This window comes from Salvelinus sp. IW2-2015, linkage group LG4q.1:29, assembly GCF_002910315.2.
Source record: "Salvelinus sp. IW2-2015 linkage group LG4q.1:29, ASM291031v2, whole genome shotgun sequence".
Taxonomy (NCBI): Eukaryota; Metazoa; Chordata; class Actinopteri; order Salmoniformes; family Salmonidae; genus Salvelinus; species Salvelinus sp. IW2-2015.
The window spans coordinates 65,855,325-65,882,680 of NC_036842.1; the positions used below are offsets into that span (position 1 = coordinate 65,855,325).

The 27,356-nt window shown below is 42.7% G+C and overlaps 2 protein-coding genes across 5 annotated transcripts in view; one reads left to right on the top strand and one right to left on the bottom strand.

The window, feature by feature from the left end:
- Positions 1-27,356, top strand: part of LOC111962393 (synemin, intermediate filament protein) — a 244,348-nt gene that overhangs the window by 9,017 nt on the left and 207,975 nt on the right. The window contains exon 4 of one of the 2 annotated variants that reach the window (XR_011479701.1): positions 1-2,512. Coding sequence is in view for 1 of the 2 variants with exons in the window: in XM_023985453.2 (XP_023841221.1) it covers positions 1-2,105 (2,105 nt within the window). In the remaining variant the exon portion in view is untranslated. Of the gene's footprint in view, positions 5,761-27,356 lie in introns of those variants that run through there. The other variant, XM_023985453.2, reaches the window with a different exon arrangement.
- Positions 5,757-27,356, bottom strand: part of ttc23 (tetratricopeptide repeat domain 23) — a 24,413-nt gene continuing 2,813 nt past the window's right edge. The window contains exons 2-12 of one of the 3 annotated variants that reach the window (XM_023985454.2): positions 26,535-26,637; positions 23,502-23,628; positions 23,103-23,226; positions 22,817-22,973; positions 17,951-18,076; positions 14,000-14,171; positions 13,633-13,738; positions 13,095-13,222; positions 12,498-12,647; positions 6,419-6,501; positions 5,757-6,215 (exon numbers count right to left, since the gene is read on the bottom strand). In XM_023985454.2, the coding sequence (XP_023841222.2) occupies positions 6,095-6,215; positions 6,419-6,501; positions 12,498-12,647; positions 13,095-13,222; positions 13,633-13,738; positions 14,000-14,171; positions 17,951-18,076; positions 22,817-22,973; positions 23,103-23,226; positions 23,502-23,628; positions 26,535-26,620 (1,380 nt within the window). In that variant the 5' untranslated portion in view covers positions 26,621-26,637 and the 3' untranslated portion in view covers positions 5,757-6,094. The other 2 variants (XM_070443049.1, XM_070443050.1) reach the window with 2 other exon arrangements.

Sequence of the window (27,356 nt, forward strand, 5' to 3'; positions counted from 1 at the left end):
ATATTAAGATGAGGCCTCCACAACACTACAAACCAAGAGTTTCCACCTCAGCCAGACAAGATGTAAGGAAGCATCTGGATGTGAGATACATGGAACCAACCTCAAGCTTGAGAAGATCACCTGTTCCATCTCAGTATGGTCGCACCAGTCCTTCCAGGGTCATACCTATCTCAGTCACAGGCAGCAGCTACAATAGGAATCAGAGTCCTGCAGCCAGAAGGGACATGGTCTCGTTCACTAAATCCCAGTCTGCATCCTCCAGCTCTTCATCCTCTACTATTAAACCTGTGGCCCAGAGTACCAACAAGAAGAATGTAGATGCTCAGAAAAAAGTTGTGGAGGAGAGGAGTGTGAGAATCAAAGAGGTGTCACAACACTCAGCTAAGGATTCTCTCGACCATTCTCGAGGCACAGCAAACAAGTCCAGTCCCATTGCCTCACCCACTGCTGACATCAAATCAGTGAGAATAGTGTCACCACCAATGATGAGTCTGAGCAGAAACACGGAGGAGGACAGCAAAAAGAAAGTAGAGAGGCAAGTTGAAAGAGAGGTGAGAGGAGATGTATTTCATCTTCAGAATGTCAAGATGCATGCCAAAGAGGGCAGCGTTGCAGGCACCACAACAAGTGATGAGATGGTCCTAGACTCTGTGTCTATGGAAGAACTTATTGATAAGGTCATGAAACCTGCTGGTTTTGATCGAATGGTCTGCAGCTCATCTCCAGACTCCAAAATCACTTACCATGTGGAGAAAACGGAGCAGGAGGACGGGTCAACAAAGACACAGATTATCCTGGAGTCCAAGGTCCAGGAGGAGCTGGATATGTCAGAGGACTCTGCACTGGAAGAACTGCTCAGCAAGGGAGTGAAACACGTGTCACTGGAGGATATCAAGGGCAGTGAAACAGGAAACATGATTCAGAACCTGCTCAGCCTTGGGCTGCATGGAGGAGAGGACATGGAAAACAAGTCTGTCAATGTGGAGATCATTGAGGAACCAGTGGAGGGTTACWGTGAMGAGGAGTACGAGTTTGAGGAGAAGTCCACTCCCAAGTTCTTCGAGCCCTCTTCAATGTTCTTCCAGATTGAAGAACTAGAGAATGACCCCCACGGCACCAAATACCATGAGAGTGTTGATGAAGTAATGAAAACCTCCATGACAGATGAAAACTATGGCAGGAATGGTGGATCTGTGAAGGTCCAGGAAGACTCCAGAGATAGTGAATCTCCATACTAYAGCCACGACCAAGAGTCTCAAGAGTATTTTGTCTCTACACCTGATGCCAATCTGTCAGAGCCTGAGGAGGGTGGTGGTATTGCATCATATGGACATTACGGAGTGGTGGACGACCTTTCAGATGAAAGGTACTACCAGGATGAGGGACTCTCAAAGAACAGAATGTTTGTTGAGGAAAGCGATAGTTGCAGACCTGCATCAGACAGCCTGTACATAAAGGGTGACCACTCCTTGGCGCGAGAGAGTTTCCCTGAGTGCATTATTGAAGAGGAGACCATTCATGTCTCCCCCACAGTACAGGAGTCGATGCTTGGATACCTGAGAGAGGAAACTCTGGACCCCAAAGAGCAGCTGAGGGGAGCCCTAGAGCAGCTACAAGGAACAGTGTCAGGGAGCCTGAAAGAAGAGTTGGCGCTCTTCACAAGAGGYGGCAGTGATAGTCCTCAGAACATATCTGTGGACATCAAGAAAGTACACCAGTCCTCCGATAACGGAACCACGACTATCGTGGCAGAGCTCAAGAGCTCAACAACCCTGGAGGACTCTGGGCTGCTGGAGGAGCAGGGGGATGATGTATCTGAGGAGCAGATCATGGCGGCTCTACGCTCCTCCAACTCCGGCCTTGGAGCAGAGGGAGGATACACCCTGGACACAAATGAGATGGGCTGGGTGACTMGCAATGAGGGACAGGGAGGAGAGTTCACGACTGAAGTCACTGAGAAGCACATCAAGCTGGGGCCATCAGAGAAGTCCTTTTCCTTCCAGATGGATGTGAATAACGGTCAAGGACAGGATCCCCCACTGAAGGTCACTCATGAGAAAAGAGTTGCCACAGTCTATCTTGAATCTAATGAAGATGAGATCTGATTCAAATTAGATCMTTTTATTACATTACTCCCCATATTAAGCCACACACCAGTCAATCAGTTGCAATGAACTGTAAGGTGACGTCATTAGTTGTGATTCATAAATTGCTATGCCTACAATCATGGTAAGAATACAAATTATAGCCACTGCCTGTATATCAAAAAGTTAAATAGCATTGGTTACCCATTTTCACACTGCTCTCTGCTTCCCTTTGAGAATATGTTATATTAATTTCCTGCTAGATACACTCCTCTATTTATTTATACAGTGAAGTTAAAACATTAATTTGGCTCTATACTTCAGCATTTTGAATTTGAGATCAAATGTTTTATATGAGGCGACAGTACAGAATATCACCGTTAATTGAGGGTATTTTCATACATTGTAAGTAAGCATTTCACTGTAAGGTGAAATTGTATTTGTATTCGGCGTATTATGTTGTATTCGGTGCATGTGACTAATACCATTTTATTTGACATATCTGTTTTACCATTTAGAAATGAATGCACAGGGCCTCCCGGGTGGCGCAGTGGTCAAGGGCACTGCATTGCAGTGCTAGCTGCGCCACCAGAGTCTCTGGGTTCGCACCCAGGTTCTGTCGCGGGCGACGCACAATTGGCCTAGCGTCGTCCGGGTTAGGGAGGGTTTGGCCGGTAGGGATATCCTTGTCTCATCGCGCTCCAGCGACTCCTGTGGCGTGGCGGGCCGGGCGCAGTGCGCGCTAACCAAGGGGGCCAGGTGCACGGTGTTTCCTCCGACACATTGGTGCGGCTGGCTTCCGGGTTGGAGGCGCGCTGTGTTAAGAAGCAGTGCGGCTTGGTTGGGTTGTGCTTCGGAGGACGCATGGCTTTCGACCTTCGTCTCTCCCGAGCCCGTACGGGAGTTGTAGCGATGAGATGAGTTGTAGCGAAGATAGTAATTACTAGCGATTGGATACCACGAAAATTGGGGAGAAAAGGGGATACAATTTTTTTTTTTAAAGAAAGTAATGTAATAGCACTTCATGTATAGCACTTCATGTTCCCCCCATTTGAAGGTGTCATAAGTAATTGGACAAATGCACTTATAGTGTATTAAATGTAGTCAAATGTTTAGTATTTGGTCCCATATTCCTAATACGCAATGACTACATCAAGCTTGTGACTCTACAAACTTATTGGGGTCTTTCAAGCTTGTGACTCTACAAATTTATTGGATGCATTTGTTTCGGATTATATGTTGTGCCCAATAGAAATTTATGGTAAATAATGTTTTGTCACTTTTATTGTAAATAAGAATACAATATTTTTCTGAACACTTCTACATGAATGTGGATGCTACCGGGATGTTGGATAATCATGAATGAATCGTGAATTGTGAAACATGCTAACCTCTCACCAATAACAGGGGAGGTTAGCATTTGGGGGGGGGGGGGTACGATGTTTATGCCTCTAACTTTCTCACTCATCATTATTCAAGATGCATTCATGATTATCCATAATCATGGTAGCATCCAAATGAATGTAGAGGTGTTCAGAAACATTATATTCTTTTTTTACTGTAAAAGTGGCTCCAAAATGACTCAATACATTATGTACCAATAATTACGATTAGGCACAACATAATCCAAAAGACGACCAAAACAAACTTCAAAATGCATTCAACAAGTTCGTAGTCACAAGCTTGATGGGACCAAATACTAAACTTGCCTGAATTTAATAAACTATTAATTACATTTTCCAAATACTTATCACACCTTCAAATGGGGGAACTAGATACATAAAGTGCATTCATTTCTAAACGGTAAAACAAATATGTATGAAAATACCCACAAATAAAAGGTGACATTCTTTACTGTCGCCTCATATAAAACATTTGATCTCAAATCCAAAATGCTGAAGTTTAGAGCCAAATTTAAAAAATGTAGCTTCACCGTCCAAATAAATATGTAGGGAGTGTATATATTTGTGTACTAACTTGTACTACACTGCTTAGGCCTCTCCTCTCTTTTGCCTGATACTTTAACCAAATATGGAATGATCCTAATATACATGTATGTCCTTCATTGTTATGGTTAAGATTGCAGTCTTAAAACTGGTTCAACATGTATGTAGCTAGAAGAAAAAACGTATACGTATTGTTTCCTGTAATGCCATGTTATTTGGAACCACATTTAAAGCTAGTGGTTTGTTGCTGAGGGACTTCCTGTGGTTAATAAGTGGAACCCTCCAATACAGTGCTTATGATGGATATATTGGAATGTGTTTATGATAGGGCATAAAAGTAAGTGTATCATGTCTTGTCAAATGAAATCTACCCTCTATGAATCATTTGAATTGGAAATACAGAATCTTTTAAAACTGCAATTTGTCAAATCAAATGGGGTGTTATCGAGTGATTCTGATCACCACTTTGCATGTTTGACATTACTAATACGTTTCAAATAATTGTCCATCAAAATAATTTTATAGTTTATCCTTCCGGTTCCCTCACCATGATCTTTTAATCTGTAAATGACTTTAGATCGGCGAGAAGTAATCCGGCCATCTTGAATTCCAAAGAGAGGTGTTTTTCCCTGCTTGTAGAGGCAGTGGTWGCAAGACAGACAGATGCTTTAAACTAGGTGGAAAGAACTTGAGGAATGAGGAGAGACACAGAGAGCTAGAGAGAATGAGGAGATAAGCAGATGGTTAGTGTCTGAGATGACACCTGTATATCTAATTTCAGTAAACCACAGTACATATGAATTGCCTCGGTTTGAGCCATGTTGTGTTGGTGACCAGGATTTACCTTGGCTCAGAGGTGAGTTAGTGTGTGTACCACCGTGGCTACTTTAGGACCAGCGCACCAGCTTAGTAGCACTGCCTGTGTGTGTGTGTGGTGTGTGTCTGCGTGCGCGTGGAAAAAGTAAAGCACCTCCAATATGGCTTCACCCCACAACCCCAGTCTTCTTCCTCAATAAGCTGCTTTAGAGTTCTTCTATGCAACAGTGCAGAAACACCGAACACAGATCTTTCACATTATGCTTACTTGGCACGGTCTTGTTATAACAGAGCACAAAGAGTGTGGAAATACAATATAATTGCTTTACAGATTGTATTGTGACAAAGCTGAACGCAAATGACCTAAAGTGGAGCACTTTAGAGTTGAAAGATGTTAGCTATAAACAATGGTTTGTTGTTGTACTTAAGTGCCCAGATACATTAGAAAAAAGGTTTTTGCCTTTCACAGTACAAGTCCTTAAACATCTCTTTAGTGTGTGAATATAAGGTGAAAGACTTTTATAAAACAATACGTTTGGTCAAAACACTTACATACTGTAGTTTCATTTTGTGTTTAAGAACATGATCAAAAAGGCAGTCCTTTTTGATACGCAACATTGTAGGTGAAATTTAATCTCCAAACTACCCAATGTGCCATGTTTAAACACAACACTGGTGCAGTACACATTGCAGTGCAAGAGCGATTCATGCCTGAATTTTGAATGTTTAAAAAGGGATGTGCTACCCTCATGACTCATTGGTGTTATTCACATATTGAAAGTAAGTGCTTCATGCATTAGCCTACTTTATTCCTCTTTTAATAAAGATGGGTGAATTTAGTGAGAATGAGTTTTCAACCATTGTTTGGACACCTCTTCATATTGCAAAAACAATTAAATTACTACTTGAGTGTGTTTCCTGAGTTTGAGTCTTTATTAATACAACATAAACATAACATTGAACGTCTTCGTTGTACACACAGAGAGACAAGGAAGGGACAGAGTCCTCCGCTGCAGCTCTTCTCTGAGCTGTAGAACCTTCCCTTCATTCTGAGGAGTTCTGTCTGCGTAGTCCTGCCAACAGCCTGACACTAATTCCTCAGAGAATGCACAATGAAAACAGAAAGGATTGCCAGGGGTCTTACTTGGTCCATTTCCAATTCATAGAATTTCTCCTTGCGACAAAGGGAGAGGCTTTATTTTCTTAGAGGGCCAAGGCTCATTCATCCAGCTCAGCTCTGATGGCATGTTAGGAGTCCGACATGTTGGCGTTTCCTCCTGCCTTGCTATAAGAAGGTAGGACTGCACAGAAAGGAGGCCTTGTTTTCAGGCTACCCTCCCTCTTCTGTCTCCCAGCAACCTCGGGCGCCCTGGAAAAACATACACTACTGTAAATGACAATGTGGGTTTAATGCATTTAACAGGGCAGACAGTGTAGGGAATGCCCTTTATCATTTTGCCAACACATTAAAGTCACTATTTTACTTTCTCTCACAACAATGTTCCTATTGATAAATGCATTGGATGTATAATGTGTTGGTATCGATGGTCATTACTGAGGTTGCAGACTTACTGGGCCAGCATGTCCACTGTCTTCTGCGTGGCTCTTGTCTTCTTATGCTGAGGGCCATACAGGACACTCTGAATGTCCAGACACTGAAACAGAAACAACAATGGGCTAGGTTCACTGTGGGGTAAGATATGATTTTAAATAGGAAAGGATATGACATACTTCTGAATCATTTAGCACAAAATCTGAGATTAAAGTTAATTCAAGTTCAAAGCACTTAGTGAATACAGTGCTTTTGTGTGAACGTATGACAAAAAGTATGGAGGCCGATGGATTGTTTTTGTCTACAAACAATATGAAAAGGTAGAGCTACACTTAGACAGCTGAGGGGTATCAAAACACTTCCTGTCCAATTCTGTAGAGAGCTCTTCCCATCCAGAAATAACCCCTCTAGTAACCAGGCTTCAGATAACACCAGTCTATCTGACTCACCCCAGGGAGTAGACACTGACCAGCACATTTCAGGGTATTTCTAGGACCAAACAATAACAAACCTGGCATCTGATCTGGTTTAATAGGTTTATAAGGTAAACTCAAGTACCAGTGATGATCAAGAATGACTTTCTTTAATCAATGGAAATGAGTGGGGAATGACCACTTTGTTTATCTACTGTATGTCAGAGCAGATTTGCTGAATGCACTGTAACCATAGAAAACAGTAATGTTGTTATCACACACACGTGCGTTTGATAACAACAATGAGAAAGATTATCAAACATTTCCACAATCAACATAAATCACAGGATGTCAACAGAACTTTGTGGAACCAAGGAAAGTGAGTGCTCAATGTTTCCTGCCTGGTGATGGAAGCGGCAGAGTAAAGGGCTCGGGGAAACTTTGGCAGATAGCCATCTGGCCTTGGATGTTTTCGTCAGTTCTCCCTGCTGCACTATGTAATGGAAGGACTTCTATTGCAACAGGAAGATGGAGAAAAATTACAAATGTTTGTGTGAGCCATTGTTTTCCCCTTTCATAAACTCTGAGTGTCATGTCAGAGTCAGGCTTCCTTTACAGTCCCCAAAGAGGAAAACGTTTAGGATAAGTGCAACTCTCTCACTGTCAGGTTTCATGTATTTTTTCCTCTGAGAAATCTTCTTGGATTCTGTCCAGATTTCTAAATCTAACATCATGGCTCCAGAGAGCAACGGTTGTCATGATAACGGGGAAAGAACATGATAACACTGCACGTTATCTGTCAGGGGTACTTCAGAAAGGTTACCCATCCCATCCGGATAAGAAGCAGAGTGTGGGAGCTCTGATTCACTCTGGGATACTTGGACCCACTTTGCACTTAGATACAATAACAAAGCAACATAGCAACAAGGCTCCTTAACTTACAGGCTTGTTATTACTAGTACTCTGAAATCCCCCTGAACTGGGCTATTTTAGTGTGTTTCTGGGGATGGAGAGAACAAGCTCAGAAGGCAAGGACGGAGAAAGTGTGTCAATGTAGATATGTGTCATACTTAGTATATAGCTATTGATAACAGGTATTTGCTATATGCATTAACTGTGTCTTTTATAAATCAAACATAATTGGCACATAATCACAGTGGTGTTGACAAGGAACTTGTAAGGCAACTTTTTGTTACCTGTTTTCTGAGTGAATGTCATCATATAAGTCTCATACTCCATCCGTATACAGAGACAGATTCAGGAACTTTTGATTTAGAAGGACGTAATGGCCTGACAGTATAATTGGGGTCAGTGGCCCCTTTAATTAGACAGTGGTGAGCAAAGTTCCACACTCCGTCCACACTCCCCAGAACTATCTGGCTGTGTTCAAAAAGAGAAAGCAGCACAATTTAATTCTGTGTGACTTTTACACCAGAGAGTGGCTGGCTGAGCACACTGCACAGAGCCTAGATTAGCATGTTATTCTCAAGGCACTGAGCCTGAGAGACCATGGCAGAAATAGCTGCATATATATATATATATATATATATATATATAAGGGAGCTTCATAAACATACTCTCAGTGGTGTATTAATGTTAGGTTGCCACGCCCTGTGACTACTGGACTTTAGCAGAGCCCTCTCAAATAGCTTGGCAATAAGAAAGGGCTATACTCTGTACCTGAGTGTATGTGGGTGAGAGAGAGAACAGTAACTCCACGTAAACACAACATAGTCATATTTCCCTACGCTTAAAACATACAGGTAACTGCAAAAATAAAGGAAACACTCAAGTAAATAAGGGATACAAAGTATTTTGAAAGCAGGTGCTTCCACACAGATGTGGTTCCTGAGCAATTCACATCCCATCATGCTTAGGATCATGTATAAAAATGCTGGGCAGGCCCAGTTGCCCATTATTTTGGCTACCATGGCTATGCCCATATAGGATGGCAATGCCCCCATTCACAGGGCACCAGTGGTCACTGAATGGTTTGATGAACATGAAAACGATGTGAACCATATGCCATGGCCATCTCAGTCACCAGATCTCAACCCAACTGAATACTTAAGGGAGATTCTGGAACGGCGCCTGAGACAGTGTTTTTCATCACCATCAACAAAACACCAAATGATTGAATTTCTTGTTGAAGAATGGGGTCGCATCCCTCCAATAGAGTTCCAGACACTTGTAGAATCTATGACAAGGCGCATTGAAGCTGTTCTGACTCGTACTGACCCAATGTCCTATTAAGACACTTTATGTTGGTGTTTCCTTTATTTTGGCAGTTACCTTTAGTTATTAAGCCATATTTTATCCAACTGCACAGTAATAGAGAAGACATGGTAATGGAATATAACTGCTTTTTCTTATAGATGTTAAGTCCCCTATATGGAGGACTTTGAGCGGTTCTGGAATGGTTCCAACTGACATTTTGTTGTACAAAGCTCTCTGTGAACGTCGTAGGTTCCAGTGCCTTATAGTGCCAGAAAGCCTCATCTGCCTGCTCTCCACTACCACTCTGTCAGTGGAGCTGACATGAAGTGTCAGGTTTCACACCCCACATTTGCATAGGGAGTGCCATTTTCTGGCTTATCCAGACAAATAAATGATTTGCTCTCCGTCTGAGTGATGGAGCCCAGCCCGGGAGACAGCATAATAAAGGGGACAGTCTAGCAAATCCAACAGTTGTAGTTTCATCTCGCTGTGATATTCTCAGTCGGATTTAGAGATCTCAACATGAAAAAATATTAAATAATTTCATAGAATTGAAACACAACCACTTTCTCTTGGTCACACAAAATCACTTTGTGCGAAGCTAAAGTTGTAACGAGTCTGCAGCAATTAGAATGGTGTTTCTTCATCGCTCAGAGGAGGCTTGGCAGAAAATGCTCTGTTGTCAGTTATATGAAATGGTGCCAAATTTGTACTGTTACTAAATATGATCATATTTATTTTACAGTTATAAGAAAGGTGAAATCTTATAGTAAGTCGTTTCTAATTTTATTGTTACTTTATTTAGAAAGCATATTAGACATTTCATGCCCTATTGCCCCACTTGTATAATAGGGGGGGAAAATGTATATACAGTGGGGAGAACAAGTATTTGATACACTGACAATTTTGCAGGTTTTCCTACTTACAAAGCATGTAGAGGTCTGTAATTTTTATCATAGGTACACKTCAACTGTGAGAGAAGGAATCTAAAACAAAAATCCAGAAAATCACATTGTATGATTTTTAAGTAATTAATTTGCATTTTATTGCATGACATTAAAGTTTTTCTGAGTACATTTTCCAAGGGGAAAAGCAGAACTGAATATTTGTACAGAAACCTTTGTTTGCAATTACAGAGATCATACGTTTCCTGTAGTTCTTGACCAGGTTTGCACACACTGCAGCAGGGATTTTGGCCCACTCCTCCATACAGACCTTCTCCAGATCCTTCAGGTTTCGGGGCTGTCGCTGGGCAATACGGACTTTCGGCTCCCTCCAAAGATTTTCTATTGGGTTCAGGTCTGGAGACTGGCTAGGCCACTCCAGGACCTTGAGATGCTTCTTACGGAGCCACTCCTTAGTTGCCCTGGCTGTGTGTTTCGGGTCGCTGTCATGCTGGAAGACCCAGCCACGACCCATCTTCAATGCTCTTACTGAGGGAAGGAGGTTGTTGGTCAAGATCTCCGATACATGCCCCATCCATCCTCCCCTCAATACGGTGCAGTCGTCCTGTCCCCTTTGCAGAAAAGCATCCCCAAAGAATGATGTTTCCACCTCCATGCTTCACGTTGGGATGGTGTCTTGGGGTTGTACTCATCCTTCTATTCCTCCAAACACGGCGAGTGGAGTTTAGAGCAAAAAGCTCTATTTTTGTCTCATCAGACCACATGACCTTCTCCCATTCCTCCTCTGGACATCCAGATGGTCATTGGCAAACTTCAGACGGGCCTGGACATGCGCTGGCTTGAGCAGGGGGACCTTGCGTGCGCTGCAGGATTTTAATCCATGACGGCGTAGTGTGTTACTAATGGTTTTCTTTGAGACTGTGGTCCCAGCTCTCTTCAGGTCATTGACCAGGTCCTGCCGTGTAGTTCTGGGCTGATCCCTCACATTCCTCATGATCATTGATGCCCCACGAGGTGAGATCTTGCATGGAGCCCCAGACCGAGGGTGATTGACCGTCATCTTGAACTTCTTCCATTTTCTAATAATTGTCCAACAGTTGTTGCCTTCTCACCAAGCTGCTTGGCTATTGTCCTGTAGCCCATCCCAGCTTGTACAGTCTACACATTATTCCCTGATGTCCTTACACAGCTCTCTGGTCTTGGCCATTGTGGAGAGAGTTGGAGTCTGTTGATTGAGTGTGTGGACAGGTGTCTTTTATACAGGTAATGAGTTCAAACAGGTGCAGTTAATACAGGTAATGAGTGGAGAACAGGAGGGCTTCTTAAAGAAAAACTAACAGGTCTGTGAGAGCCGGAATTCTTACTGGTTGGTATGTGATCAAATACTTATGTCATGCAATAAATGCAAATTAATTACTTAAAAATCATACAATGTGATTTTCTGGATTTTTGTTTTAATTTCCGTCTCTCACAGTTGAAGTGTACCTATGATAAAAATGACAGACCTCTACATGCTTTGTAAGTAGGAAAACCTGCAAAATCGGCAGTGTATCAAATACTTGTTCTCCCCACTGTATATAGTGTACTATGTACTAGAAATTGTTTCCTCAAAATGGGAGTACACCTCAGCAATGCATAACAATGAGTTTTTCTCCAGAAAAGGGATTTCCGATCTTTCTAGAAAGGAAAGGGGGATACCTAGTCAGTTGTACATCTGAATGTATTCAACTGAAATGTTTCTTCTGCATTTAACCCAATCCCTCTGAATCAGAGAGGGGGGCTGCCTTAAGTGACATCCACGTCGTTGGCGCCCGGGGAACAGTGGGCTGACTGCCTTGCTCAGGGGCAGAATGACAGATTTKTACCTAGTCAGCTCAGGGATTCGATCCAGCAACCTTTCGGTTACTGGCCCAACTCTCCTAACCGCCAGGCTACCTGCAGTATTACTAGTTATTGTTTATGGCCAATTCATGAAAAATAATTACTTTTGAGTATGTCTACTTAGGGTGGAAATCTACATTTTGCCATATCATTCGACTGGTTTTAACATAATATTGCCCAGTGATCCTCAAACTGCCTTAAAATGTTCAATGCACCCGTTTTTATCTCAATATCAAATCATTTCTGTTTCACAATTAAGTACCTTACTATTGTTTTCAATACAAATTGTCAAAAAGAAGCTTCTTAACAAAGAGCAATTTCTCAAGCAAGAATTTTGCTAGAACTGTCTGGGAGTGGTCTGAGTGGGGAGGGGAAAACGGAGAACTAGCTGTTATTGGCAGAGGTTTGGAACTCTCTTTCTTATTGATCTATTAACTAATTTACCACCTGGTGATGTCACCAGGCAGGCCAAAACTCCATCCCACCAAAACAGGCAGAAATTTCAAACAACTCTTACACTAAAAAAGCATTATCATAATTTTCAAAATGTCACAGTATTATTCCAACCTCATGGTGTGGAAAAATATACAGAACACAGGGAAATCACGTTTTTGACTGCATTGGGCCTTTAAAATCAGTGTTGGGCAACAAAAGGGAATGGTGGGTATAATGCCAGTGTTTACCTTGCTCATGGTCCTATGGGCATGCTTCACCTGGCCCTGGGTCATCTGCACCCCTCCAATCAGCTGCAGAGTGTCAGCCACCTCAGGACTCAGGTCACCAAATGTCTCTCTCTTCAAGGCCAGGGACTCCCTCTGGATCTCTACACACCTCTGACATAGTACATACACAACAACATTGGTTAATGACTACTTAGTGACTGCTTAGTGCATTTTATTTGTGTCTTCCCCTCCACTGATTCCGTATGGTCAGTCTTACGGAGCTTCAGGCAATTGAAGCTCACTATGGTGGCTATTCATTTCACAGACTCTCCTGTCTCAAAAACACCTGTCACCCTCTGCTACCCTCAGCTTGCCTGATCCTTAGTAGCAGATTAAACTATCCCTGTAAACATGACATGACTGACTGCAAGGTGGATTCCCACAATGCCATGTGAGAGAGGGAAGTCCCCTTGAGAATGTCAAACCTCTCAGAGCGACAGAACAGAGATGTCTGTGATGCTGTAAACACCTGGAAGACACGCTGTTAGTGCGATTAGACCACTGGTGTTGGTGGTCTATTGGAGTGTGTGTGAGTATGTGTGTGTATGCAGTACTGACCTCTTGCTGCCCAGTGAGGAGGAGGAAGCGACAGTAGTCATCCTGAAGGTTGAGAGTGACAGTAGCCTGTGGGCCTAGGGAGGTCCTGTATGTACTCAGACTCTGCTCATAGTAGTGTGCTGCTGAGTCTAGTCACAGATGGAAGATCACATAATCACTTATGATCTTCAACATATTACAGTATGTTATTTGTTTGCTTATTGGTGCTGCCTGCATTGCTTTTTACATAGTTTGTCCATTCCTCCACAGCTGATAATTCCTGGTAGTGGTTGCTCATATATTGTTGTTMATATAATGTAACTATACCGTGAAGTTCCATACATACAGGTCAGATGCGGGTGAACATTGATATGGGGGTGAACTCACACAACATGCTATTTCTACAAAACTATAATCAGCCTGCCTTCAAATTTATGAACTCAAAGAGCTTGACATAAGAGAGACAGAAAATGATTCATGTCCCCAACAACAACCCCCTATATAGCAGAGTTCCCCCATAGTGCACTGCAGCAGTCCTGTGTTGTATGAATAGACTCACCATTGTGGTGGGGCTCTGCTACAGTAGAGTAAGCCAAGGCCAGGCTGTGAGCGATGTGAGCCCCCTCCAGACCCCCAGGGCTCTGACTCAGAGCTATGGCATGAGCCTAGCAGAAACCCAAATGAAATAAGACAGATCACATATCACACTAAGGACTGAGGAGAACATTACCAAATAACAGGTCTCAGAGGCATTCTAACAGCCCTCAGCTCATCTTAAGATAGTCATATAGTCTGAGTAATATAGTCAGTATGTGTGTAATGTTAAGTCATTCATATAGTCGTGTGTAATGTTAATATAGTTATTCATATAGTCATGTTGTCTGTTGCTGTTTTGTGCCTGTATTCAGGTCTCATATGTCCCTTACCTTAGAGAGGTGCTCTAAAGCTCTGTCGAGGCGGCCTTGGGCCTGTTCGATGGCAGCCATGTCCTTATAGACGGAGCAGGCCTGACCTGGCCTTTCCCAGCCCTCCAGCAGCTGCAAACTACTCTCACACTGACCCAGGGCCTCCTCTGACCTGCCTTGCCGCTGGTACACCCTGCAGGAGAGATGGATGGGGCAGAGAGAGAGAGAAAGAGAATGAGAGAAAGAGGGAGGGAGAGTAAAGAAAAGCATTAGTGGTCGGGCTCTTTCTGTAGGCATGTTGCAGTGTTGAAATCTTGGCCCAGAGTGTTGGTCAGAACTGTGCCAAGAGTGGGGCCTGAGGAGGAACGTCGAACTAGGCCTGGCTGGGTCTAGCGGACTGCTGCCTCTGATGTCAGGTGCAGTGAGTGCAGACTATAATAGGAGATTCCTACACAAAGAACTGTTTACTCCGTCTCTGACTGTGTCCTTTCAGATGGTCTCTAATGGTCTCTCCTCTGGGAAGACTGAGGAGTGTGTTGCTCTCAGAGCCACATTATAAATAAAGACTTACTGACACTGCCTAACAAGTCCAGCACCTCGCTGAGCAACCACACAAGAGCTCCACACCAGGATGTCTAAATTAGGTTTGTCCTGGTAGTCACAACACAGTGGAGATCCTCTGCACCAGTAAAGAATGCAGCCAGTTCCTTACATAGGCTGTGAACAGATATCTGATGAGACGAAAACAAAAACTGCACTAAAATGGTAAAATCACCCCTGTTGTAAGACACTGTTGTAACAACATGTATATTTGCTGTTGATATGAGGCAGCACGTAGGCAGTTAATAATGTGCCACTCCGAGGACAACACCAGCTCTGGATCTCTGTACAATAGGCCTTCAGTCTGTGGTCTAACAGCCTCAGTCACCACATAGGGGGGTGGGTGATGGGATGCTAGCAGGGGGCTGCAGCAGAGCAGAGACTTGCATCATCCTCAGCAAGGACACTAGTCAGACATCAATCCATCTAGCCTGCTAATAGCCTCAACACCCCACAGGTTTCTAATACCTATGTTTTACTTAAGAATTGCACTGTTGGTAAGCATGTCAGCGCACGTGACAAATAAACTTTGATTTGATTCAGACACTAATGGAGTCTAAATTCAATCCAGCTCTGCTGTTCGTAGGTGGCCTTCCTCAGAGGGAATACTGTTCGCATCAATATACTACTTCAGCAGGAAAACAACCCATCATTAATGAATCTCTCTACATGGTCCTTGCACAGTAAAGCAGGTGATTTTTTGTTGACAGTCATTTTCTATTATTTACTCCATAAATACTAGTATAGTATAAATGACTACAAATCAAAACATCAGTGTGTATAGTTAGTGCAGTGAAATGTTGGTTGTGGAGGGTAGCACTAAATTAATATCTCTGAGATTTCCCATCAATCCCTGATTATCAAAGCAAGCCTTGATGGGAGCTGGTCTGCATGGGAATGGGACGGCTTCCCCCCTCAGGCATCAGAAATTCCAGAGAACAGCACAGCCTTTTAGGGCAGCTGAGATGGCTGGCTGCATTAGCAGAAGCTCTTTGTGCCCATTGCCCAGGCCAGCGTACTGCCTTCTTGTCCACATAGACAGACCTGTGGACAATACCACTGCATCCCCTCATTCACCAGCTGATGCCACCCTCCCAAGCTTCCTGTTCCTGGCACAGGAGGCAGTATGTCATCTGCAGCTGACATCTAATTCACTGTACACAGAGCAGAGCAATAACGTAATTAGTGATTTTCACATGAACTGCCAAGCAGCCCACACGGCCCTCTGTTTAGTAATGCATACCAGACCAATACTGACGCATGTAGGGGCCCTCAAAGGTTTGCTCTTTATACAGGGAAAATTATACAGTGTTCACAAAGCCAGTTCTATTAGAACGCTAGCTTCGTCAGGGATTTAACACACCCTGTCGACACTTGGTTGTTAATTTGTGGAATTTAAAAAAAGTTATAATTTAATACAAATTAAATGTGCTGATACGAAAGCAACTTTTGAAAATGAACACTGATTAAAAGTGAAATGATGTCTGATCTCGCAAACAATGTAAAGTATGTTTAGATAGGTGTAATCTAGAGCCAAACGTGTTGATTTTTAATCTGAGGGTATCCTGCTATTAACAGACTTGTTGAATTATGCAAGAGAGCGTGACAAATACAGTAATTAATGAGGCAGTCTAGACARCGCAGGAGAATGCAGGTAGGGTACACAGAGCAGGTAGGGTAGACAGAGCAGGTAGGGTAGACAGAGCAGGTATGGTAGACAGAGCAGGTCTTTGGTGGTTGCAGCCCTGTTCCACCCCTTTATGTTAATTTATATGGGTATCTTCATTCATTGTCCAACTGTTGCATTTATTAGAATTGTTTTCAAAACCTTTTAACAATAACTTAGTACAGGTGGCAAAATAAACTATGATACTGTGATCAGTATTTCATATTGTGCTCATCACACTGGCACCTTGCATATACTGTACCTCTACAATGAGTTAAATGGAAAATCTCCAACTGGACCTGAAACTGTGTGAAAGCTTGTTTTATTGTTCCAGGCTTTTGTGGGGACATTCACACTGGTCACAACATTACAGTCCTGTTGACTAGGGTGCTACAGAAGCCAGCCAAGTTCAGTCATCCTCCAACAAAAGAGCTTTAGCAAGCTTACAGACCAGCGAGCGTCCGCACATTTTTCCAATTTCACAAATTGCGTAAACAAACAGTCAGTCATAAAAACTTAAAAGGATGACCTCACCCCCAAATACTTTTTACCTCAGCTCCCTTCAAGTTGAAACAACTCTAATCCTACTAATATTCCACACTGAGTACCTGGGTATATCGGTACCACATTTGCCTCAGCCATGTCTTGTCATCAATATTGACTTGTACAGCAAATATTGTGTATTCATGAATTACTCAAATTATGTTTTGACAAATCCATAACAGTGAAGTTAATACAACTTAAGTGTGGAAGGGTGGGAAAGCATCAATATACTTCAGCAAAAACAGTGTKACCCTACAAGTGAACAAAATGATCAATGCCGTTTAGTGCAAAAAGCCTCCTCAGTACACAATGATTAGCTATTACAGGCAGAGCAGTGAGGGAATCATGAAATATGAATGCAGGGCTGGGGATGTGTTATCCTCCCTGCCCCTGCTCCACTGATCCAGCAGACACTGAACCAGTGGGAAGTGCAATTACCCCAGTCACAGCTGGTCTGCAGCTGCGCATGCTCACACCCCATGGGCTTGACAATAGGCCTGGGAGAACAGCTTGATGTTTACATCGAGAGAAAAAAACTACTTTGAGGGTACTTTAGGCACTTCTACTGTGAGGATCAGGTTAAGATAATTCAGAGACTTTCCATGACACTACTGGTCTAAACTAGAGCAGAAAAGACCACATTGTTTGAGTGAAATGAACCATTAAAATGTATCTCAATAGATGGATTTGCTCAGTGGACATGTTAGACATTGTCTCCATCTTGTGGCCAAAACCTAATGTCTTTCCCAGTGGCTATACTCAGATAAACAGTATTAATAACAGGCTGTTATTGTGGCTTCAAGGTAACAGGCTGTATGTTGACATCTGAACATATAGGTATATTTGATACAACAGTCTTATCTGAATCTACAATGACACTTCACTTGAACATTAACTTGTTTTTGTTTGAGAAGTGCCAAGGTATTCAGACTTCAACCTGAATATGATACTGAAGGAGGAGTCTGTGGAAATAAATAGAGTAGCATAGCGTGCGATACCTAAAGAGGAATCCAGTAAATATCAAAAGTGCTCTCTGCTGTCACAGCGGACGTTGTAGTAAAGGCCACATTGGCCAGATAGACACAATGCTCCAAATAAGATACTTTTGAAAGTGATTTGACACAAAATATTTCTGCAGATCAGTTAAGTTCTCTCTATAATACCTGGACAGAGACGTGGATATCTCAAACTCAGTCTCCATTTTCTCCTCCTTGCTTATGCCTCCTAGCTGATGAAGATCTACCACAATCCTCTCTGCTTTTCGATGATTAGACTCTGCTTCCTCGAGAGTTGGGATGGTTAAAGAGTATTGCATAATCAACATTAAAGCAGTAATACATTAATTTACCCTTGGACATTTAACCATGCAGTTGTTTGAATTCACATTTAGACAATCATTCTCCTAATGTTTTTGGGGCTTCCATTACAAATATCTAATCATTCTCCTAATGATTCTCCTAAAGCTCAGGCCTATTTCCTTGAGCCAGAGCTTTATCCAGACAGATTACCAGGATGCATGCTCAGAGCATGAACTGACCAGCTGGCATGTGTCTTTAATTACATTTTTAACCGTTCCTGACACAGTCTGTAATACCTACAGKCGTGGCCAAAAKTTTGAGAATGACACAAATATTAATTTTCACAAAGTCTGCTGCCTCAGTTTGTATGATGGCAATTTGCATATACTCCAGAATGTTATGAAGAGTGATCAGATGAATTGCAATTAATTGAAAAGTCCCTCTTTGCCATGTAAATGAACTGAAGAGAGAGAGGGKAGCGGTTCAATTGTTGTGAAGAAGGCTTCAGGGCGCCCAAGAAAGTCCAGCAAGCGCCAGGACCGTCTCCTAAAGTTGATTCAGCTGTGGGATCGGGGCACCACCAGTACAGAGCTTGCTCAGGAATGGCAGCAGGCAGGTGTGAGTGCATCTGCACGCAGTGAGGCGAAGACTTTTGGAGGACGGCCTGGTGTCAAGAAGGGCAGCAAAGAAGCCAGTTCTCTCCAGGAAAAACATCAGGGACAGGCTGATATTCTGCAAAAGGTACAGGGATTGGACTGCTGAGGACTGGGGTAAAGTCATTTTCTCTGATGAATCCCCTTTCCGATTGCTTGGGGCATCCGAAAAAAAGCTTGTCCGGAGAAGACAAGGTGAGCACTACCATCAGTCCTGTGTCATGCCAACAGTAAAGCATCCTGAGACCATTCATGTGTGGGGTTGCTTCTCAGCCAAGGGAGTGGGCTCACTCACAATTTTGCCTAAGAACACAGCCATGAATAAAGAATGGTACGAACATATCCTCCGAGAGCAACTTCTCCCAACCATCCAGGAACAGTTTGGTGACGAACAATGCCTTTTCCAGCATGATGGAGCACCTTGCCATAAGGCAAAAGTGATAACTAAGTGGCTCGGGGAACAAAACATYGATATTTGGGTCCATGGCCAGGAAACTCCCCAGACCTTAATCCCATTGAGAACTTGTGGTCAATCCTCAAGAGGCGGGTGGACAAACAAAACCCCACAAATTCTGATAAACTCCAAGCATTGATTATGCAAAAATGGGCTGCCATCAGTCAGGATGTGGCCCAGAAGTTAATTGACAGCATGCCAGGGCGGATTGCAGAGGTCTTGAAAAAGAAGGGTCAACACTGCAAATATTGACTCTTTGCATCAACTTCATGTAATTGTCAATAAAAGCCTTTGACACTTATGAAATGCTTGTAATTATACTTCAGTATTCCATAGTAACATCTGATAAAAATATCTAAAGACACTGAAGCAGMAAACTTATTTTTTTTGTGTCATTCTCAAAACTTTTGGCCACGACTGTACATGTTTCAACCACACCACCAAACTCCGCACCCAAGAATAACTACAGCCCCATAGCACTCACATTTGTAGCCATGAAATGCTTTGAAAGAATGGTTATGGCTCACATCAACACCATCATCACAGAAACTCTGGACCCACTTCAATTCGCATACCGCCCCAACAGATCCACAGATGACGCCATCTCTATCGCACGCCACCACTGCCCTTTCCCACCTGGACAAAAGGAACAACTAAGTGAGAATGCTGTTCATTGACTACAGCTCAGCATTCAACACCATAGTGCCCTCCAAGTTCATTACTAAGCTAAGGACCCTGGGACTGAACACCTCCCTCTGCAACTGGATCCTGGACTTCCTGACGGGCTGCCTCCAGGTGGTGAGGGTAGGCAACAACACATCCGCCACACTGACCCTCAACACGGGGGCCCCTCAGTCCCCTCCTGTCCACCCTGTTCAACCACAACTACGTTGCAGCGCACGAATCCAACACCAACATTAAGTTTGCTGACGACACAACAGTAGTTGATCACCGACAACGATGAGACAGCCTACAGGGAGGTCAGAGACCTGGCAGTGTGGTGCCAGGACAACAACCTCTTCCTCAACGTGGGCAAGACAAATTAGCTTATCGTGGACTACTGGAAACGGAGGGTCAAACACGCCCCCATTCACATCGACAAGGCTGTAGTGGAGCGGGTCGAGAGCTTCAAGTTCTTTGGTGTCCACATCACTAAAGACCTATCATGGTCCAAACACACCAACACAGTCGTGAAGAGGGCACGACAACACCTCTTCCCCCTCAGTAGGCTGAAAAAATTTGGCAGATGCTCAAAAGGTTCTACAGCTGCACCATTGAGAACATCTTGACTGACTGCATTACAGCTTGGTATGGCAACTGCTCGGGATCCAACCACAAGATGCAACAGAGGGTAGTGCGTATAGCCCAGTACATCACTGAGGCTGAACTCAGTTCCATCCAGGACCAGGCAGTGTCATTGGAAGGTCCTAAAAATTGCCACCTAAGTCATAGGCTGCTCTCTCCGGTAATGCACGGCAAGCAGTACCAGTGTGAAAAGTCTGGGACCAAAAGGCTTCTGAACAGCTTCTACCCCCAAGCCATAAGATAGCTGAACAGTAAATCAAATGTCTACCCGGACAATTTACATTGACCCCCTTTATTGTATCTTTATTTTTCTGCACTGACTCTCTTGCACTGGCTCTACCCACACACACACTACACCGACACTCATACACAAAACACACACACGCTGCTGCTACTCTGTTTATTATATATCCTGATTGCCTAGTCACTTTTACCSTCACCCACATGTACAGTTGAAGTCGGAAGTTTACATACACCTGAGCCAAATACATTTAAACTCAGTTTCACAATTCCTGACATTTAATCCTAGTAAAATTCCCTGTCTTAGGTCAGTTAGGATCACCACTTTATTTTAAGAAGGTGAAATGTCAGAATAATAGTAGAGAGAATTATTTATTTCAGCTTTTATTTATTTCATCACATTCCCAGTGGGTCAGAGGTTTACATACCATACACTCAATTTGTATTTGGTAGCATTGCTACTTGGGTCAAACGTGTCGGGTAGCCTTCCACAAGCTTCCCACAATAAGTTGGGTGAATTTTGGCCCATTCCTCCTGACAGAGCTGGTATAACTGAGTCAGGTTTGTAGGCCTCCTTGCTCGCACACGCTTTTTCAGTTCTGCACACAAATTTTCTATAGGATTGAGGTCAGGCATTTGTGATGGCCACTCCAATACCTTGACTTTGTTGCCACAACTTTGGAAGTATGCTTGGGGTGATTGTCCATTTGGAAGACCCATTTSCAAACAAGCTTTAACTTCCTGACTGATGTCTTGAGATGTTGCTTCAATATATCCACATAATTTTCAAGCCTCATGATGCCATCTATTTTGTGAAGTGCACCAGTACCTCCTGCAGCAAAGCACCCCCACAACATGATGCTGACACCCCCGTGCTTCACGGTTGGGATGGTGTTCTTTGGCTTGCAAGCCTCCCCCTTTTTCCTCCAAACATAACGATGGTCATTATGGCAAACAAAAATAGAACTGTTTGATCAGACCAGAGGTCATTTCTCCAAAAAGTATCATCTTTGTCCCCATGTGCAGTTGCAAACCATAGTCTGGCTTTTTTATGGTGGTTTTGGAGCAGTGGCATCTTCCTTGCTGAGCTGCCTTTCAGGTTGTTGATATAGGACTCGTTTCACTGTGGATATAGATACTTCTGTACCTGTTTCCTCCAGCATCTTAACAAGGTTCTTTGCTGTTGTTCTGGGACTGATTTGCACTTTTCGCACCAAAGTACATTAATCTCCAGGAGACAGAACGTGTCTCCTTCCTGAGCGTTATGACAGCTACGTGGTCCCATGGTGTTTATACTCGCGTTCTAATGTTTGTACAGATGAACGTGGTACCTTCAGGTGTTTGGAAATTGCTCCCAAGGATGAACCAGACATGTGGAGGTCTACAATTTTTTGTCTGAGGTCTTGGCTGATTTCTTTTGATTTTCCCATGATGTCAAGCAAAGAKGCACTGAGTTTGAAGGTAGGCCTTGAAATACATCCACAGGTACATCTCCAATTGACTCAAATGATGTCAATTAGCCTATCAGAAGTTTCTAAAGCCATGACATCCTTTTCTGGAATTTTCCAAGCTGTTTAAAGGCACAGTCAACTTAGTGTATGTAAACTTCTGACCTACTGGAATTGTGATACAGGGAATTATAAGTGAAATAATCTGTCTGTAAACAATTGTTGGAAAAATTACTTGTGTCATGCACAAAGTAGATGTCCTAACTGACTTGCCAAAAATATAGTTTGTTAACAAGACATTTGTGGAGTGGTTGAAAAACGAGTTTTAATTGCTCCAACCTAAGTGTATGTAAACTTCCCACTTCAACTGTACTTACTGTATTACCTCAATCTCGTACCTCTGCACATTGATTCGGTACCGGTACTCCTTGTATATACCCTCGTTATTGTTATTTTATTGTGTTTTATTGTGTTACTATTTCCTTTTTTATTTAGCAAATATTTGTCATACTTTTTAACTCTGCATTGTTGAGAATGGGCTCGTAAGTAGTAATTTAATGTTAAAGTCTACACTTGTTGTATTCACCGATGAAATTTAATTTATCACAGAAACAATGTGGGTAAAGGATATTTTGCCAGCAGCAGAGTGGCGCCTCCCTGTGTTAGGTATATGTTGAGGAGACAGGTGAGAATGTGGACCCTGTCCTCCCGGCTGGTGGAGTTGGGGGTGCAGAAGGGGAGCAGTTCACTGGCTCTGGCTGAGTGCTCCTGGGCCTGCACTGCCCAGCCTGTGGGAATCAGGGACAACACATGGGTCATTCCAAGATTTGGTAAGGTATAAATATATACAATATTAACCGTTATAAACTCTTTATAAATGGTACCTCATTGTAAAAGCTAATCACAACATAATTCACCTTTAAACTGTAGGTATGCTTTAGCCAGTCTGACATGGGCTTGGGCTAGTTTCAGTTGCCCATCTCCATACACCAGTCTTGTAAGAGCCACACAGCGGACAAGGTCCTGGATACAAGCATCAAACTGTCCGGACAAACATTTCATTATTGTTGACGTACAGGACCAACAAGATGCTGTACTGAAAAAGGCCTTTATGCTGAGTGGTACTGTACATGCATTATACCTTTGATAAGAGAATGATACAATTCCTGAACATAACAGGGTGACTATGACATCTACAGAAGGTTAAGACAACCTTCACACACTTTGCAGGTATCTCTGGTTATAGTACTATCCACCTCACCCCATTGCATGCAGGTGTCAGAATGGAAAGCAACTTAAATCCTCTATAGGTCTACCTGTTGAGTGTCTGCAAAGGCTTGGGCCCTGCTATCATACTGGGTAAGTTTTTCCTCGGGAGTCATCATCATCGACTCTCCCGTGTCATCCATTCCTCTCTGAGAGACACTTGCCAGTCCTTTATCACTATGAGGATAAAGGTGCTTTCAAATTATCTACCTGGGTAACACAATCATCAGCAGCGGCACCAGCAGCATTTTTCTAATAATAGACATGCACAATTCACATTGACTCGAATGCGCAGAATTGATCTCTTCGAAAGGATTATTTTTTTTTCAACATCAGTTTTACAGCAATGCATGCACAAGCACAATGTATAACTTACGATTCTCCACCTTCAACTAATCCAAGTCCTGGTTTGGAGCGTGTGTTTGTCATTGTAAAATTATCATTCATTTTTATGTAAAAAAAGAAACCTTTTGCAGAATAATTTCATGCCATGTTTGTTTCTTTTTTACATCCGTTGTCGTGGATACGGCAGTATGAGTCATAATCAGCAAAGGTTCATCATAAATCAATGCGCGACATTTAATTTTTTATTTTGTTGGTTGTATTCATCATACAACCACAAACAGTTAACTCGGGGTGTTCATACAAGCAAGCTTCCACTAATATAAAACTTAAAAATCAAAAAGCGCTAAATGTAACTTCCTGATCAAATGTCACGTGACCGACAATGTTCTACAGCACCAGACCACTTTATACACGTGCAAATATTTGTGCAGACATATTGTTTTACCGACAATGTTCTACAGCACCAGACCACTTTATACACGTGCAAATATTTGTGCAGACATATTGTTTTATGTTAAATCAGGCTTTGTTTTGAGCTCGAATTAATAAAAATATGTGATATAAGGCCTACTTCTCAGACCCAGGTGTGTCTGACAACAGCTGATGAGGTGGCAGGATGTAGCTGACAATAAATTATGGGGAACATGCCGTGTTGATTATTGTACGCTAGCTTTTTAGGCTATTGCGGCATTTTCACAAAATTATTGGCCTACCCTTATTTTGTGTATTTATCACCGGTGGTGATAGTGATGGTTTGTCGGGACTGGGGCTTTCGAGTGACGCAGCGGTCTAAGGGACTAAAGCTCAGTGCTAAAGGCGTCACTACAGACCCTGATTCGATCCCCGACTGTATCACAACCGATCGGGCGCACAATTGACCCAGAGTCGTCCGGGTTAGGGGAGGGTTTGGCCGAGGTAGGCCGTCATTGTAAATAAGAATTTGTTCTTCACGGACTTGCCTAGTTAAATAAATACAAATAAAAAATAAAGCTAAAACGCTATGGTTGTCAACAACTGTTGTCCCCGACGTGATAACTGTATAGAGCTTTACTCCATCTAGACATACCATCAGTGTTATAAGAGGGTATGGAATTTGCGTAGTGGCTATTCGGCCCGTGTGCGGATTGTCTGGGTTCTGTAATTGGATGACTCAGGAGGGGTACCCTGTTCACCGGGTGCCGGCGGTTAAATCAAAATTATGACGTGCTTACGGCCTTCCAAGAACAGGGTTGCTACCCCTGCCTAAAGGCGTCAGCATAGGTTCCGTTTGCTCCTAGCATAACCCAGCTAGGCGAAGGGACCGCCTGTACTCTTAAACACACCAAAGACCTTCGCTTGAAAAATGAGATGAAATAAGCAATAATTACTGTTGTTTTCCCCTCTTGAGACACCTTAGCAACAACATGGCCAGAAACACTTCCTCAAAATAGTCCGAATTCATCTAAGATAAATCAATGTTGACGTTTTTGCCGAATAGTAGATCTAGCTAAGATGTTTGGTGCAGTATTTATCAAATACAAAAATAAGCATGTAAACTAGTTGCACAGATAGAACAATGAGACAGATATTTCACCGGATGTATAAATGTGAAACATCCGCTTGGCGTTTCCACTGACTACCAAAAAGTGGTAGCCCAGTGGGAGAAGTTGGAACGAGATGGAATTTGGCCAACATTCTGCACATTTTCTCATCGATGAAGCATTTGATCTCAATATAGTTTTCTGTTCGCAAAACTAGAATATGTTATGAACAGAGTGGATTACGTTTCGTAAACTTGAACCTTTGCCAAAGTTGTAAAAAAATATATTAAAAAATCGCGTTGTTTAGAAGTGCAAAGGGGAATTGAGCTATTGCACACGCGCACTTCAAAGTAGGCGTTCCCTAACGGAAATATGCAGACGTTTGCTAGAACGGGCTAATAGTATCTCGCTAGCTCGTGCTTGGCTCTGCCCACCTCCTTGCTTGTTCTGCCCACTATGACTAATTTGTTCCCATTGGAAACGACAGGCTGTGGGCTATCTTGGTCTAGTTATACAAATCTTTGCTAGTCGTCTCTCAGTTGAATGACAACAAACACTTACTGTTCCCACTCCTAAATCAAATCTAATTTGATTTGTCCCATACACATGGTTAGCAGATGTTAATTAGAGTGTAACCGATGTGAAATGGCTAGCTAGTTAGCGGGGTGCGCGCTAATAGCGTTTCAATCGGTTACGTTGAAGTAGTTGTTCCTCTTGCTCTGCAAGGGTTGCGGCTTTGGTGCAGCGATGGGTAACGATACTTCGAGGGTGGCTGTTGTCGATGTGTCCGGAGGGTCCTTGGTTCGAGCCCAGATAGGGGCGAGGAGAGGGACGGAAGCTATACTGTTTGTTACACGAGTGTAGCGAAATGCTTATGCAGTAATATCTAACAAGTAATCTAACAATTTCACAACAACTACCTTACAAGTGTAAGGAATTAATAAGATTATGTACATAAACGTATATGGATGAGCGATGGCCGAACGGCATAGGCAAGATGCAGCAGATGGTATAGGGTACAGTATATAAATATGAGATGAGTAATGTAGTGTATGTAAACATGATATAAAGTCGCTAGTGATACATTTATTACATGTGGCTAGAGATTTGAGTCAGTATGTTGGCAGCAGCCACTCAATGTTAGTGATGGTCTGATGGCCTTGAGATAGAAGGTGTTTTTCAGTCTCTCGGTCCCAGCTTTGATGCACCTGTACTGACCTCGCCTTCTGGATGATAAAGGGGTGAACAGGCAATGGCTCAGGTGGTTGTTGTCCTTGATGATCTTTTTGACCTTCCTGTGACATCGGGTGGTGTAGGTGTCCTGGAGGGCAGGTAGAGCTGTTTCAGTTAATGATTGTGTTTCAACCTACATATTGAATTGATGATCATTAGCACCTGTTTGGTATAATGTTTAATCATACACCTGACTATATGCCTACAAAATCCCAGACTTTGTGCAAGTGTACCTACAAGAATTGATGCTGTTTTGAAGGCAAAGGGTGGTCACACCAAATATGGATTTGATTTAGATTTTTCTTCTGTTCACTCACTTTGCATTTAGTTAAATGATAAATATAATCTATTAACATGTCTAATTTGAAATCATTCTTACTTTATAGCATTTTTTCACTCCTGCCTAAAACTTTTGTTTTTAAAGTTTTGCTACCATTCATACAATAAACTGTGAAGGTTGTTGTATCCCCATTCATTTCAATGGTGCAATGCAGGCTTCAACATTCTAAACTGAAATGCCACAGAACTTTCAGAATTCAAACTAAAATATAAAAACACATTCTGAAGGAACGCATTCAAAGGAAATGGCATTTTCTAATCATTTGTATTATTGTTTTGCCGCTTGTTGGAGCTTCCAAATGTGGACAGTGTGCCGATTGTGAAATGTGTCCCTGTGTCGATTATGATATGTGGCCCATGTACCAAATGTGAAATATGGSCTGTAGCCTATGCCAATTGTCTGACAAAGAGGGGCAAAATACCACAAACAATCACAAAATATTGGGTTTCAGAAAGACTAATAGTATG